This window comes from Plodia interpunctella, chromosome 24 (genome assembly GCF_027563975.2).
Source record: "Plodia interpunctella isolate USDA-ARS_2022_Savannah chromosome 24, ilPloInte3.2, whole genome shotgun sequence".
Classification (NCBI taxonomy): Eukaryota; Metazoa; Arthropoda; class Insecta; order Lepidoptera; family Pyralidae; genus Plodia; species Plodia interpunctella.
The window spans coordinates 1,811,695-1,828,709 of NC_071317.1; the positions used below are offsets into that span (position 1 = coordinate 1,811,695).

At 35.8% G+C, this 17,015-nt stretch overlaps 2 protein-coding genes across 3 annotated transcripts; one reads left to right on the plus strand and one right to left on the minus strand.

Annotated features, from left to right (window-relative positions):
* Window positions 1-88: 88 nt before the first annotated feature.
* On the plus strand, window positions 89-12,282 carry LOC128680641 (tetraspanin-33-like). The gene is made up of 7 exons (XM_053763923.1): window positions 89-366; window positions 1,290-1,364; window positions 2,449-2,577; window positions 4,490-4,663; window positions 5,066-5,245; window positions 5,703-5,878; window positions 6,499-12,282. Exons 1-7 carry the CDS (start codon window positions 283-285, stop codon window positions 6,509-6,511), a joined length of 831 nt encoding a protein of 276 aa, XP_053619898.1. The 5' UTR covers window positions 89-282; the 3' UTR covers window positions 6,512-12,282.
* LOC128680638 (uncharacterized) lies at window positions 11,980-16,670 on the minus strand. 2 transcript variants are annotated; one of them, XM_053763917.1, is made up of 7 exons: window positions 16,530-16,670; window positions 16,044-16,252; window positions 15,369-15,528; window positions 14,798-14,895; window positions 13,970-14,184; window positions 13,340-13,556; window positions 11,980-12,832 (listed from the first exon to the last, which is right to left on the minus strand). In XM_053763917.1, the coding sequence occupies exons 1-7, from the start codon at window positions 16,663-16,665 to the stop codon at window positions 12,638-12,640; spliced, it is 1,230 nt and encodes a 409-aa protein (XP_053619892.1). In that variant the 5' UTR covers window positions 16,666-16,670; the 3' UTR covers window positions 11,980-12,637. The 2 variants fall into 2 exon arrangements, with proteins under 2 accessions (XP_053619892.1, XP_053619893.1); XM_053763918.1 differs by lacking the exon at window positions 11,980-12,832 and having other exon boundaries at window positions 13,414-13,837.
* Between the last annotated feature and the right edge of the window lie 345 nt (window positions 16,671-17,015).

Genomic DNA, 17,015 nt, shown 5'->3' on the forward strand with positions numbered 1-17,015 from the left:
TGTTAATTTAATGTTGGCAACATTGTATTATTGAATGTCAATTGTCAAGTGACAGTTGACAAAACAACAAGGAAGGAGTCAAATCAAGTTGACAGTTTGGTTGGTAAAATGAACGCTGTGGGCTGTATAAGCGGGCGGATGGCTCGTTAATTTTATTATTTCATCAGAATTTTATTTCATATAATAATGTTAAACTAGTTACTTACTATTCTATCGTATTAGTCTTCTTAACCTACTAATAAGTGTTCTCTACTTCCAAGTGTTCTTTAAAAATAAGCGAAAATGCATCGACGAAGGGGTCCAAACTTTACCTATGTAAGCAGCTGCGTAAAATACATGATATTTGTTTTGAATTTCATATTCTGGGTGAGTGTATTGTTTAATATTGATTGTAACTTAATTGTGTAACTGAAAGTTACGTGAATTTTTACGAAACTCGTTAGGAAATTGTTTAAAAAGTGGGAAGACCATTATGTGTTTTGTGAATCATTCTTTTTCTATTGTGGTGTGGGAACTAAGCTAAGCGCATACTGTTGATGTTTCCGTTCGCGATAATGATTGCCGCCACAACAATGATGTGTGAATTTGAATTCCGTTTTATACAAAATATTTTTTTGTTTCTTTTGTCTTTATTCATTTTTACGTTACCATGAGCCAATGTTGTCACAGCCCCATAGTACGGAAATAAACTAAACAGTGTGCCAAAAACAAATAGTTTATCAGCTTCACAGTACAAAAACTTCTTGTGATCAACAGTTTTTCGTTAATTTATTAGGCCTAATTAACTAATGTATAAATACCTACATGTACTTAAAAACTTGTTATAATTAGTTTAATTGCTACAGACATTTGGTAGCCTTCCCAGATTTTGTATGCCAGTGGTCTGACAGCTAGGGATGCCGACAATTATGCAAAGTTGAGCCAAGAAAGTAGGAGGGTGGAGCCTGGGTTAAGATGCTGAACTGCTGAGGACGTAAAAACACTTAGATGAGAGATAAATTTGTTGAATATAATATTGGCCATAAGAAATCTGAAAGTGCACAAATCCAATCATTTTGGGTTTATATAATTGGAATGAAGGTCCTAGTTAAGAGTAGACAAAAAATCCTACTCAATCTTTTTCTTCTTCATCCACCCTTCTCCCAATTTAGATTAAGAGCTCTATATATTTATATTGTGATACTTGGACCCTAAGCTCTGATTCTCTATGTCTGGGATGCAACAGGGAAATGATTAGATTAAAGGTAAAGACTAAATATATATATATTAATATTTGTCTTGTTTTTCAGCTATTGGGAGGCCTCCTTGTAGGAGTAGGTCTCTATGCTTTCATAGACAAATGGCAGGCTACGGGACTTATCAAGGTGAGACGTAAAACTAACAGGGTTCAGTCATCCACAAGAGATAGACTGTAACAGCTATAACTTTCTATTGTGTTTTTTCACAAGCAGATTTGTGTGAGGAATAAAAAATAATGTCAGTTTTAATAACAAACTATTATATTATTCTCACAATTTGAATTTGAATTTCAAAAAACAAAGTTTTCCTCACTTGAACATCACTCGCAAATTTGGTAAACAGGAAGAATTTATTATTATAAATTATTCATTATAAGTCAACCGTCGGCCGTCGCAAATTTGTATCGCAGCTTTTAATTACTAAAAACCAGCTATGTATATTGAATCCACCAAAGATGGCAAACTGGTCTAGGATAATGTGAAGCTGGCATTAGTGGTGTCGCAGTGACGTCACATAGTCATATTTCAGATTCAGATTCATTCCAATCCCCCCCCAACCCACACCTCTCTGACACCCACTGAATCATAAATAACATTTTACAATTAATTATTAACATTTTATAATTTTACAATTTATTCTTGGAATTTTTGAGATACAGAGTTTACCTCTCTGTGACCTATATATATTTCTACTAGTAGTACAACAACAATGTTAGGTACTTAATTTTTTTCACAAACTTATCATGCAATGTATTTAAGGAATATATAACTATGTTTGTTCAAGTGGAAGCTTGGAACTCAATTTTGATTTTGCAGATCTTGCAGATCAAATGTTTAGTTTGAATGACAATGCTAGCTATGATAAGCATAACCTGGTGGTGCACCCGGGTACAGCTCCAAATGTGGGAACAACTGTTAACTGCACGGACATGACGCATTTGTCACATGTTGAATGTAATACGATATCTCTGACTCTTATTTTTGAAAAAATTCTATTCCCACTCATGAAAGAGTTAAATGGAAGGAGTTAACATACTGTGTCGACTCACACAGTATGTTAACTCCTTCCATTTAACTCTTTCATTTGTGATTTCACATAACAAATAACACTCTTTTCATATTCATACTTTCCTTTACGCAATCCATCCACCTCTTCCTTGGTTGTCCTTGATTTCAATTTTTATTATCTTTTTATTGGTTTCTGTTACAGTTGGACACTATCTACGACTTAATGCTGAACATCAGTTTACTCATAGCACTGCTAGGGGGCGTGGTGTTCATCGTCAGCTTCGCAGGCTGTCTCGGCGCCCTAAGGGAGAACACATGTCTCTTGAAATTTGTGAGTATTGACCATTGTCTGACGATTATTGCTTATTTTTTGCTATATTATCCTACTAACGGCCCGTCCCGGCTTCGCTCGAGTAAAACATAATAAATTATATACCTAAACCTTCCTCAGGAATAACACTATCTGTTGGTGAAAACCGTATGAAAATCTATGCAGTTTTTGAGTTGGTTGACCTCGGGCCATTAACTATATCTATACCAATTGTAATCACCTAAACATATACTTCAATGTTGCAACTAAGCTTATGATTGCCAGTTTAGAAGCGAATTTCGTGAGAAATTTTAGGTTGTGACCGAGACCCGAATCTCATGATGCAACCTTAGCTTTGAATGTGGTTTATTCAATAACAACAATGTGAATATAATATTTAATGTTGGCAAGCACTGTATTATGTATGGTTGGGAACCACTAAATACGGTAAGATCGTGCGCAGTTAACGGGTTATCCAAACATGTTTACTAGCTGCGCCCCGGGGCTTCGCTTCCGTGGGAATTTCGGTATAAAAAGTACCCTATGTGTTATTCTAGGTTATGTTCTACCCGTGTACCGAATTTCATAACAATCCATCTAGTAGATTTTGCGTGAAAGAGTAACAAATTTACACACATACATAGGTACATCTTCACAAACTTTCGCATTTTTAATATTAGTAAGATTGTTACGTTTATTGTTGTTCTTATAGGTTTTATTTATTAATTTGAAAAGACTTTTCTCATAAATGCCTTAATGCTAGTACATGTCAGTATTGTGTAATTAGATTATGTTTGAGCAGATAAACGTTTTGGATTTTTTTCTTTACTTATGACTTTGGTCGCCTAATGGTCATCATGCAGGAATGCTACACTGGAGGTATTGGGTTCGAATCCCATTTAGGACAAGATGAAGATCGATGTTTTTCAGATTAAATTGGGTATAAAATATTTATATATATACATATATATATAAATATATATGTAACACTAGTCTTGGAACTTTGGGGCTAGCTAAATCTGTGTGATTTGTCCATATGTATTTAAAAAAGCTACGATTAAATGCTGCTAACAGTAATACAACTACAAATCATGTGATTATAATAATCTAATTACTCTATGTAGTTATTAGTTAAATAAATAAATAAATATATCAGGACAAATCACACAGATTGAGCTAGCCGCAAAGTAAGTTCGAGACATGTGTTATGGGATACTAACTCAACGATACTAATATTTTATAACAAATATATGTATTTGTTATATAGATAAACATCCAAGACCCCGGCCAATCAGAAAAAGATCATTTTCCATCATGACCCGACCGGAGATCGAACCCGGGACCTCTCGGTTCAGAGGCAAGCACTTTACCACTGCGCCACCGAGGTCGCCATAGGTTTACATCAATTAGTTCCTCAGTTATTATTTTTTTTTATTAGTGTATTGATGTCTACCACTGCTGGGCAAAGGCGTCCCCTTCTTTTCTAATTATATTAGTTAAATAACTATTTAAAAAAATATTATGTTTGTAATTTCATCAGTTATTCACAGAATACAGATATAAACCTTGTTAGGATTCCTTGAGAACCGTTTTATGTATATTATTTATTTATTTTACACAAGAAACTTAAAATATAAATTTTATTATAAATATGAGTACAAGGGTGCTACTTAATTCAAACTAGATGTTGCCCGGGGCTTCGCTCCCGTGGGAATTTTAAGATACATTATAGCAATATTGGATAACATACCTTTCTAATGGAAAAATAATTTTTAAAAACCGGTTCGGTAGTTTCGGTGATTATCCGCCTCAAACATACAAACTCACAAACGCTTACCTCTTTATAACAATCGTTTCAAATGAAATCTATTCCAGTAGACATTATTTTTATGTTGTATTGAATAAATGATATAAAAAAACTCTTTCCTTTCAGTACTCCCTCTGCCTTTTAATCCTATTCTTAGTGGAGATGGGGGGAGCAGTGTGCGGGTTCGTGTTCCCGCGGTCGCTGCACGGGCTGCTGGAGCTGAGCTTCACGGAGCGCGTGGTGCACGCCTACAGGGACGACCCCGATCTGCAGAACTTCATCGACTTCGCTCAGAGCGATGTGAGTATACTTCCCAACTTCCTGACTAATATATGAGAAAGTAATTTTGTTTGTTACCTCTTCACGCTCTATCTACTCAACCAATCTTCTAATTTTGCATAAATTTTTCTTTCTGTGTTTCTGTTGCCTTAAAGTTTATAATACTATTATTAATTATCTTGTGTTTGATTGTCCTAGTTCAAGTCCTAGTTTTTAGAATAAATAAACCAAATAAATTGAAGATTTGCCATCAAATAAAATAAAAAATATTGTTATGGTCATTCAGCTAAATTATCATGGTGGGCATAAAATAATTTTTTTGTTTGTGACCTACAGTCATGGTGAGACTGTATGTCTCAACCTAACGTTCCACCATGTATCACTTCAAAAACAAATTGTAGTAATAATGTTTTATGTTTTCAGTTCCACTGCTGTGGCTTAACATCAGCGGGCTACATGGATTGGTCAAAGAATGAATACTTCAACTGTTCGTCTCCGTCGGTAGAGCGTTGTGGCGTTCCGTTCTCTTGTTGTATCAACGCTACGGATATCACTTCGGGATTGGTCAATATCATGTGCGGATATGGCGTGCAGAACTTTCCTGTAAGTGTCAAATATAGATGGCGTTAGTGTAGTTCAATTTGCGAATTCATGCTGCGTTATAAATTGTATAATGCCTGCTCCAATCTATCCGCGAACAGTTTGCCAAACTTTGGCAGATTTGGTATACATTGCTGGTTTTTCATTGCATAAATATATATGAACAAATCACACAGATTGAGCTAGCCCCAAAGTAAGTTCGAGACTTGTGTTATGGGATACTAACTCAACGATATTATATTTTATAACAAATACATATATAGATAGAAATAAAGTAGCAGTGTGGAGCTAGCATAAAATGCTTCGCTTTACTTAGAGGCCATGCATTAATGACTTGATTTTCTTTTTAGCATTATAATCTTAAATACAAGCAATAAATAATATATCACACGCTTCGTAATCCCTTCACTTCCTCAAGCGTCACGTGATTAATGGACGACCTCTTGGCGTATAATTCCAGGTAGCGGAAGCAAGCAAGCGTGTTTGGACAAGCGGCTGTATCGAGATAGTTCGTCTGTGGGCAGAGAGGAATCTCTACACCATAGCGTCTGTAGCTCTGGGGGTGGCACTGTCTCAACTGTTTGTCATTTATCTCGCCAAAACTCTGGAGGGGCAGATTGAGCTGCAAAAAGCTAGGTGAGAGTACATCAAGTTTTTTTAGTTTTTTGTCTTTGTCACAATCTTTTATTGTCACCAGAGAGGTAGTTACCCCAAAATGGCCGTTGAGTTGATGGGGTTGCAAGTTGATAACGATGACAAATGGCTGTGAACTGTTCGATGGCAAATTGAACAAAGAGAACTCTTGTTGTATTCAAACGCGTGACATAAAAATTTCCGTTGACGAGTTTCCTTATTGAGAGTCGATCCTGGGTGCACTATCATAATGCATTGTAATGGAAACTGAAGCTAAATATGTCAACTCTCTAGGACAAGTGGAAATGGGTGTGGCTTACACAGTAATCAATTTAATTATCCTATTTTATACATAAGTAAAGTACTGGTACAATGTTAATTTTATAAATGTTTAATTTAAAAAAAAAAGATTCTTTATTAAAAAATAATTTGACACTAATTAAAACGCTACAAGCTGTGTTCAAACAGTTGTGAATATCACCGAAAAAGGTGAAATTCAACTTGGTTTCAACTTTAAAACAGGTAGAACTAAATTAAATCTTGCAAAAAATAATTTTATTCGAGGTTTTCCTACCTAGTAGTAATAACCTATTGTATTGGTACGTTTTTCATTTGTTTTTCAGATGGCAAACATGAAACAGGGGGTCGGCGGGCGTCTACCGCGACGACTGTCGCCGCGCGCTGCTGTAGCACACACACACACACACACACACTCACACACACTCCCACACGCTCACACACACACACGATGGCGGACACAGTGATGGTGAAGAAAGAGACAGACAGCTACATATGTGAAGTGTGTGCGGGATTGGTCAACATTAGTGTTTCTGTGTTTGTGATTGAATCCGTGTGATTTTGAAGTTCCATAAAATGGATACATGTGAAACTAACACATCAGTGATTTCAACGTTGAGTTCAAGCAAGAATAATGCTTTAGAATTTGTTTTCTGAATGATCTAAATAACAGTGAAAATATAAAATCAAATTACTTTCGCAAAGTTACACGAAAAAATTGTTAAAAATTGTTTAAAATACAGTGTATTTTACATAGGTAACTCGGAAATTAATTTTTCTACTCTTAAGTATATAATCTGTACTTCAAACCAGATCAATTGACAATTAAACATGGTAGTATTATAAAGTGCCATCAACTATGTGCGGTGAAGTGAAGACTGAACAATGCCAGTGTTTGTAACTAATACAGAACTAAAAAAGAAAAACTTTAACTCTCACTAACTTATACTAAACGTATTTTTCATCAAAATACGCGTATCTTTTTCTCTGTGTCAATAGGCGCAATCGGACAAAATGTTTTAGTACCTCTATGATTATTCATCAATGAAAAAGTCACATCAATATCTAAATTATTTCTCAACAAAAACCAATACATTTTTCGAAGGCAATATTTTGAAGACCTTGAAACGAACTTTTCCATAAAGTTTAATTTTTATAGTATAAATTCAGGCTGAACAGTGACAAAATCAGTTCATTGAAATGTATGCATGTAGAATTGAATATTTAAAACAATTTTCATACTATTGTGTGGTTACTCGTATAATTTAATAGATTTAAAGATAGTGTATGTTTTAATTTATGAACAAGAAGGAAGATAAGTTAAAATGTGCATCAAATATGACCACAACAATCTCATTGTATCAATCTTCAGTTATATATTACCTTTACGAATTTCACTGTTAATCTAAACTATTGTATAGTGCTGTATAAAAGTGTAGTATGTATGTATGTATGTTGCTTATATGTTACACTAGCTGCGCCCCGGGTTTTCGCTCCCGTGGGAATTTCGGGATAAAAAGTACCAAATGCGTTATTCCAGGTTATATCCTACCCGTGTACCGAATTTTATAATAATCGTTCCAGTAGATTTTGCTTGAAAGAGTAACAAACATACATACAAACATCCTCACAAACTTTGCATTTATAATATTAGTAGGATACATCGCCTTTTTTACATTATATATAAAGTAGGGAATGTAAAATGGCTATGTACACTGTATTTTACAAATTCACTTGCATAAAAATAATTAGAATTTGGAAAATGACTTTGTATTTTGGTAATGAATCTACTATTTATTTACTTATTTCATATATGTATTTATATTATACATGTGTTTTTTTAAAAACATAAGCCAATTTTTCTCAATACATGTAGATAAACGACTCTTTAAAAAATGTTATGGCTACTGAGATAAGGACATAAAGTTTCGACATGTATTATTTTTAAATACTAAAAATATTTTGTCATATCTTGTTATTCCTACATTTTTTTAATTCTTGCTCTATTTTATCATCCAAATTTAATGTGGAAATTTTACGGTTGTTTAAATGAAAAAAAAGATAATAAGTTCAAAGCGCAAAAGATACAAAAAATACTGTTTAATGTCGGCTATACGCTATCACCTGACTCGGACGCCGACGCGAATGCGCGAACATTGCGTAGTTTGTATGAGAGCTTTTATTTACCGCAATGAAAAACCAGCAATGTTCGTCGAAACAGCAAAATTTGGCGAACTGTTTCGCAATAATGCACAGCAGGCGTAAAAATTTCGCTGACGCTCGTCAAGACACGACATCGTGGTTTTCGCGAACCTTTAAAATAGTAAATTATACACGAATATAGTAAAGCGAAGATTTAAGACCAGATTAAATAGTTTCGTCGATGGTGAAATATCGCTTTGTATATACCCTGCTTTTCACTTTGATTGTGTTGAACATTATTAAAAATAATCATTCTGAAATTCGTTGATGTTGGTACAGTCTGTCAAGAAAGTGATTAAATTAAATGAGCTCCTGTTGGCTGGAAACACTGGGTGTTTATCAAACAATCTTGACCATTCCATTAGGTAAAGTTCTTGCCACTGAACCGAGAGGTTCCGGGTTCGATCCCCGGTCGGGTCATGATGGAAAATGATCTTTTTCTGATTAGCCCATCTCTTGGATGTTTATCTATATATGTATTTGTTATAAAATATAGTATCGTTGAGTTTACTATTCCATAACACAAGTCTCGAGCTTACTTTGGGGCTAGCTTATTATTTATTACAATGGCAAAAAAATAATAATTCAAAGATCCGTTTTCTTCACTTTCTTCGACAGAATCCTATTTTTTTTTTGGCCAAATGATTGAGCACTTTTAAGCTTAAAATAACGGTTATCAAGCTATCATAATATCAAACTTTACAATTATGAAAAATGAATTTCTTAGACACTGCCAGTGAGCCAATACTCGTTTTATATAATATTTCTCTATACTTGTATATTCTCCACATAGTATGTTGTGTAGATTCACGGATTAAATGTATAGATAGGTGTATAAATTTGTGTCTTGATTATTGTGTAGGTTGGATAGCTAATAGAGCTATTTATATCGTTACTATTTTATATTATGACACACAGATAAAGATAGACAGAGATAACTACAAACATATTGATATTTTCTATTTCACTCATACAAGAAAGAGCGCGTATTTACATACACGTATATATACACGATGAGAAACGGGACAGAACTATTATCTTTTGTCCCACATCGTATGCCGGGTTTTACAAAGCTAGCCTAACGTAACCAGCCAGTACGCGTGTATTGATTAGTCTATCTCATGACGTTTCCCTTGACATTTACGCCGTTCGCGGTATATAAAATTGAAAATATTTAGGTCTGTCAAGAAGAAATTAAATGAGGGCGCTGTCTCCTGTGGGCTGGCAACACTGTGTTTATCAACCAATCATGACCATTCTATTTGGTATTGCAATAGCAAAAAATGTGGTTCGTCATAAATCCGGTTAGTTCACTTTCTTGACAGACCCTAAATGACTCTGTATTGTGCTACTTTTAAAAACGAATAATCTAGCTCAATCTATTTTTTGTGATTTAGAAAAAATGCATTTTCTTTGCATTTTTATGTATAATTTATAGCCGTATGTGATATTTTAAGCTTATGCACTTTATATTTGTCTTGGTTTTTAAATTATGTGTCCAATTTAAGGATATCCCAAATCTGATAGATTTTACGTGCAATATTTTTTAAGTAAGTATGTCCTTGGAGTAGGATGAGAATTCTGATAAATAAAAGTAACTAAGGACATGAAAAAAAATCACGTTTCCAAATTGATTGTTTCCATCTCATTATTTAGTTTTAGTTTTAAAAGCATGTGTGACATGTATAACAATATATAAGATTAAATACATAATATTCCTGTGCTAAACAAAAACATACATTATAAGGCTTATTCATAAAAAAGTTAGAGCATACTTTACGCTAAAGTATGTTTTATCACTATCACACTTTACTATATTTGATATTGACAAGTGGAGACAAAACATTCATTAGCTTAAAGTACCCTTTAAAATTATGAATAAGAGAGTAAAAGAATTGGTAATAGGGAATATTGCTGTGATATTGTCAAGACCAAATGCAACTCCGAAATAAGTCGTAAACAGCGTATTTTGACATTGACAATGATCTCCAACCTCATCAAATTTTCCAATTAATTTGGCTACGCTAGCTTTATCTTTAGATTTTGTCTTTGAATGGCGAACCATTCAAAGACAAACATTGATTGTTTGCATTCAAAGCCATTGGTGGCGCCATCTAATGTAACGTAATATTCCCTGAGGCTCTAGACTATGGTAAAGTCTAGACTACGTTATAAAAGTTATTTGTTCTATCATATAATTTGCTGAATTTATATATAAGTTAAAAATAAATTAATTTGGAAAAACCTAAATAACCGCCTTGATAAAAATTGTAATCACAGATAGTAGCTCTGTATGTACAGTACATAGCTACTAATTGTGAATACAATTTGAATGTATTAAAGTCTCAAAATAATGAGGCTGGAAACGAAAACATTCAAAATTTTTTATAGAGAAAAAATTTTTTAGGTTTAAAAAATTGTAAATGTATTGTCTCAAGATTTTTATCTATTATTAGCTATAATAACAAACCAAATGTAATAGTGTCATTTAGATTAGTAATAAGATGATGTAAATATGTTGTCAGTCTTAAATAAATCTTTTTATATTCTGGCGATAAACATTTTGACAGTGGAGGCTAAGCGAAATTCGTCGCCAGGTGGCGCTGGCGTGTAAAGGGTCCGACCTTTTTTTGAAAACGGACCTTTCACATTACCAGTCCTCTTAGTCAATGGAATTCACTAGCGTTGAAAGTCAGAATCCCCTGAAGAGTTACTTTACATTAACTATTGTCATGCCGCGAGCAGTCCGCTAATTTGTTGTCAGTGTAAAGTGTGTATTCAGGGGACGCTTTAGAGCTCACATTCAATGAATATAAACTTGCCGGGTGGGAGCGGTTTCGAATCTAAATATTTTAGTAGTTTTTATGAACAAATACTGATGTAGTCTTTTTGTATAGATGCCATTCTTAAATGTATGTATTTGTATTAATGCCTATATATAAGGAAACTTCTAGATATAAAAAAAAATATTTTCATCGCTTGGAATTACGTGGCTCGTAATTCGCATTATTTAGATTGTTTTTGGGGTTTTGACTGAATTTTACATTCCAAAAAAACGCGTTGCACTCCGGGAGTGCCGACAGAAGTGAAAACTTGAATATTAACGGTGTGCATTTTTTACGTCTTACGAATTTTCGATCAGGGTCACGTGTCCTGACGCGAGTTTAAAATTTTTTACCCATCACAAAAAATGCTCCACGCCGCGCCGCTAAAGAAGTTTTCACTTCAAAAATCTTAGCCAAATTGATTTAAATTTTAATGTGCTTTATATTTGCAGCTGTGAATGAACATGACAAAAATATGCCATTTTAATAAATACAATTCCAATTTTATCAGTTATTGTGAAAAATGGAGAATTATATTGCCAATACAGTCGCAGTGTGTGTTACATTCCACACAACAGCCAAGAGGAATACGACTCCCAAGATTATAAGAATCGGGTCCGCGCGCGGGGCCATTCTAAATCTATGATAAGAATATTATCCTATCTACCTTAGTAGAACAGTTTATATCATCCATGCCTCAGGTAGATGTACATTATTTATTAAGGAAAAAGTAACGAAATAATCCATAATTTGATATTAACTTACATGTATTGCTCGTGCTGTATACGCATTCGATGTTCACCTGGTTTAATTATTTGCATACATTGATGATCGCATAACATCATTGTCAGCTATTTCACAAATTTATTTTCCGTATACTTACCGTATTTTTAATTTACAATTTGTGATTGTAACTGTGAAGTAGCTATTAGGTATGTGTTCTCAATTAATTAAGTAATAAATAAAAATGTATTCTTATGCATTGATCTCTAAGAGACTAGTGTAAATCAATATTCTTGTACATTATTAATCTCTTTCATGATATATTTGAGAAAATAGAGAATAAAAAAATGTAACCTGCTATTTTTTGTTTTTATTAACATTATATAATAGCTTAAATAAAGGAAATTATTTTGAAAACACTTGTCGCCGCGTTTGATCAAGGCAAAAGGGAGACAGAGGGATGAATATAATTTTTCAATGTTAACAAAGACAAAAATTAAATTTTATATTAGACTTTTCAATTATTAATCAGTACCTACTGTGGCAATGTAAAATTTTATGAATGATTGATTTTGGAAATGTTTCCTTCCTCAAGAATATTGACAGATCGTAATGACAGCGCGGCCGCACCGTTCGAAACGCTCTGAGAAACATACTCTCGCGAGCGTGGGTGAAATCATGAAGAAATCAGGTAACTTTGTTAAGATAATGTAGTTTATTTCTTCCCCTTCCCCTTCTTTACAACCACGACGGGCTCGGGCTCCGGCTCGGGCGTCGGCGGCGGCCAGTACTTGTCGAACAGTTCGTCCGTCGCCGCGAACCCCAGCGGCAGGATGTGGCTGCGCAGGTTGTAATCCTCCATGTCTTTCAGCTCCATTTCCTCTTGCTCTTTCTCGTCTCTGGCTTTGAGCTGGAAACGCAGGAAATATAGTCGTGAACTTCCTTCTTTTTTAGCTCTTGTGTTATTAGAAAGAGACAAATACATTATACGGCAAAGAATTAGGCTTATATAGCAGGTCCGAAGGATAGAAACGCAGAAACGGTCACAATAGGTACACCCAGAACCGCAGACGAATATTTGCGACCACAGGTAAAGCTGGAAATCGAACTCAGGACCTATACAGCGGACGGGCATGGTGGTCACCATGCCCGTCCGCAATCAGGAGGTCTATGCTAAAGAGGATCCCAACTCAGCTTTGTACGTTGACTGGGAGTTACGGCGCCACTGATTTTGAATAATAGAACAATGTATAATTGATAATATCATTTTAAATATTTTTTATTTCATTCTTTCAAAATCTTTCATATCCTTTCAGCTGTCTTTGGCTTCTTTGGCTATCAGACCATTGGCAATCATAATATTGTTGACTTCGCTTCGATAGCTAATTTAGAGAAATGCCGGGTGTTTTAGATTTACCTCCATCAAAGCTATGTACTCCTCAGTATCGGGTTCCTTCTTCTTTCCTTTCTTGTCTTTGGGTTCTTTTTTAGGCTTATCCTTCTTCGGCTTGATCTTCAAGGGCGCGTAGATTCTCTTCGGTCTCTGGATCTGGTAGGGCGAGTCGATGAGGAAGTACTCCGGAGTGAACGTGAACACGGAACGGACCAGGTTGTATTGGTAGTCTGTGCTGAAACTGGTTCGGAAGGTTTATATTACAAAATGTGGTAACTGGACTACTTTACAGTTGGTGCCTATCTGATTGTATGGGGTTCTCGCCATATTTGAACTCCTCCATGTCCTCCCGTGGATGTCGTACGAGGCGAATAAGGTAAAGCTTTGACAGCTAAAAGGTGTGTGATTTTGGCTTCCCCCCACAATCGATGGCTCGCCTTCTCGCCTGTCCCGAGTGGCCAAACACCTGTACTCGGGCTAACGTGATGGCAGTTTCCGATGATGCCATCGAGTGGCTCGGTTCTGGAAAGAATAATATTTAGCATCCAATAGAGCTTTTCGGTAAATAAAAGCACTAATACTAACTACGCAATGTTCACATACCGACGATAACTCAGGTTCGGCGACTGTGGAGCTGGTAGGATAATTACTTACAGGTCAAAAATATAATGTATAATCTTGGTCAAATCCCGCAATGAGCATTCATAGGCTGCGCCCTCGAAGGTGACAAAATGTTTAGATTCGTTGACCACTGAGGAGACAGCACTTTTGACACGTTCCTCCTCACTCATGTAGTATACCCCGGCTTCGTCTGGAGTCGGGAGGTGGTTAGCTACGGCTATGAAGCGCGCTGCTGACAGCATGTTGTCCTGGGTGGGAGAAATAGGAAAGAAACAAATTAGGTTTTTATATTTGCTTATGAATTAATGGGATCTATGCCTAAAAGGATCCTAACTCCGATCTCAGCTCTGTGCCACAGCGCTGATTTTCAGCCTAATCAGCTAAACAAAAATATAAAAATATAGCCTTACCTAGGATATAACCTACTAATATTATAAATGCGAAAGTTTGTGAGAATGTATGTATGTAGATATGTTTGTTTTCACGCAAAATCTACTGGACGGATTCAGGCTTACTAACTTGAAACCTGGCGTCGATTAAGTCACGTGTACGCTATGATACGGTACTTAAATGTGTGTTATATGTATATTTGCCGAATAACATAGTAGGGTTGTAGAAATTAAGAAAGAAAATACTACGTAATCCAATCCTACAAATATGTGTGTATGTTATCGACCAGGCGATTAATTGGGCGCTCTCAATAATACCGTTGTTCTATAGGGTTTGATATAAAACAACGGAGGAAGACGCCGCAATTGTCTGCGACCTCGTTCGTTCGCGGCTCTGTCCTTGGCCTCGTTTAGGTCCTCCACAGTGCAGGACGTGGGGCAGAGTAATAGAATGAAATCATTAAATACTAACTTTAAAACGCCTGAGCATTCTCTGTCGGTCAGCCGCGTCGAAGTGTTGCATCTCTTTCATCCACTCACAGAACCATAGAATTAGCACAGCTTGAGTTGCTGCAAGTTAAGTAAGTAGTAAAATCTTGGCTGAAGATCTAACAGGAAAATCGGTTCGAGAAGCTATGTAGAGATGAAGATTATACAGATATGTCAAATCTATACAATTATTATGAAGAGGTAAGCGTTTTGTGAGTTTTTATGTTTGAGTCGGGTAATCTCCGAAACTACCGAACCGATTTCAAAAATTCTTTCACCATTAGAAAGGTACATTTTATCTCAAAATTCCCACGGTAGCGAAGCCCCAGGCAACATCTAGAGTGTTAAATACACGCTGTCACAAAAAAGTCTTATGCCGTCTTCAAACTATCGCAGCCCGTTCGCCGAACTTGGCGGATTCGGCATACGTTGCTCTTTTTTTATTGCGGTAAATAAAAGCACACATACAAACTATGCAATTCACAGTTCATGCATTCACGTCGGCATCTCTCCGAGTTCCGCGATAGTGTGGCGGCTTAATAAAAACCACTTACGCCGATCGAACTCCTCATTCTGCGCCCTCCTCAACAGATTGGCCAGCGTGTCTAAAAACCAGAATTCTCCAAGGCTACTCTTATACTTCCTACAGCCGACTATCTCAGCTAAAATGTCTATGTACTTCTGTGGTGCTGTGTACGCTATTTTCGGTATAGCCTGTAGATAGAAATGAAGTTAGTTTAAAATTTTTATGGATCTCTTTTAATCAATAGATAAAAATATTATCTATAGGTACCACATGGGTTTATGCTACACTAGATAATTTATTTTATTAGTCGTAAAACATGAGTAAAAATCTGATACCCAGTTTTACCAATATAAAACACTAGCTTAAGCCCGCGTGATTTCCCACGGATGCAGCTATTTTTCCGGGATGAAAGGTACACTATGTACTTCTCCGTACAAACTACATGTATGCAAAATTTCAAGAAGATTGAGTAGATAGAGCGTGAAGATGTAACAAACTTACTTTCGCATTTATAATATTGGTTAGGACTAGTGAGGCTTCGCTCGGGTAAAACCATAATACATCCAAACCATCATTTAGAATCACACTATTAATTAGTGAAAGCCGTATATAAATTAGTCCTGTAGTTTTTGAGTTTAAGGCGTACAAACAGTCGCGACAAAGGGACTTCTTATTACAATATGTAAGCCATGAATATCATTACCTGAGGATCAATATTGGTGTTAAAAACCTTCGGAAGCACATGTATACGGTTGCTTTCCTCGATTTGTCTGATTCTGTCTGGCAATACGCGGCGCAGTGAAGGCGTGGGGAATATCAGGGGTTTTTGTTCCTCGATTTCTTCTACTGTGGTTGCCGCTTCTTCCTCTCCCAAGGCTTCGGCCAGACCTTCAGCTTTTTCTTCGGCTGCCACTAGAAGAATTACAAAAAAGTATTGATTAATTAATAAATTAAGAACTCAGGAGAAATTTACTTCCAATTATACCTTATTTTGTATATCAAGCAGTATTTTATTCGAAATATATCGAATAAGATGAAGTTTTAGGGATAAGGACATCACATAGAAGGGGGAGAACTCCATTTGACACGGCACGACGCTTTATTTAAAACAATTTTTGAAGGTAAGGAAGTGTGGCGAATACTCCACCGACTATAGCATAGCTCTTAAATTAAAAGAAACACCACACACCCTGCTCCTCTGTCTCTTCAGGCACGATCTCGGATATTTCAGATTCCACCAGCGACCTCTGGCACTCGAGACCTGATTCCGACAGCAGCTTGTCGAGCAAAGCCGTGTGAAGGTCCTCTATTTTGTGTGACGTCATCTTTTATTCTTGATATCTGTTTCAATAAGATTGAATTTGAGTATCTGTCGTCTGAGTGTTTTCTCGATTGCTCCCTCAGCCATAAAGCGTGGAAGCCCAGGGCCTGATTTTATGATTTGCTTCTCCACTTAGTTAGACCAATAAGAACTAATTTGAATGTTACATCCATATCCATCCATACTTCCATATTATAGAGAGAAACATTGTATTCTTGTTTGTAATGAATAAACTCAGACTACTGAACCGATTTTGACGAAATTTGGCACAGAGAAAACGTTCAGGAGTACCAAACCGAGGCTACTTTTTTATTATGGTTTTACTCAAGCAAAGCCGGGACGGGCCGCTAGTTA

What these genes read in the sequence shown, in the direction of transcription:
- LOC128680638 (XM_053763917.1), bottom strand. Translation starts at nt 16,665, where the DNA reads ATGACGTCACACAAAATAGAGGACCTTCACACGGCTTTGCTCGACAAG. An exon ending in TGAAGAGACAGAGGAGCAGG is followed by an intron (nt 16,253 to 16,529) that starts GTGTGTGGTGTT and finishes TAATTCTTCTAG; the next exon opens with TGGCAGCCGAAGAAAAAGCT. An exon ending in ATACATTATATTTTTGACCT is followed by an intron (nt 13,557 to 13,969) that starts GTAAGTAATTAT and finishes CTTCCGAACCAG; the next exon opens with TTTCAGCACAGACTACCAAT.
- LOC128680641 (XM_053763923.1), top strand. Translation starts at nt 283, where the DNA reads ATGCATCGACGAAGGGGTCCAAACTTTACCTATGTAAGCAGCTGCGTA. An exon ending in AGGCTACGGGACTTATCAAG is followed by an intron (nt 1,365 to 2,448) that starts GTGAGACGTAAA and finishes TTTCTGTTACAG; the next exon opens with TTGGACACTATCTACGACTT. An exon ending in TCGACTTCGCTCAGAGCGAT is followed by an intron (nt 4,664 to 5,065) that starts GTGAGTATACTT and finishes TTATGTTTTCAG; the next exon opens with TTCCACTGCTGTGGCTTAAC.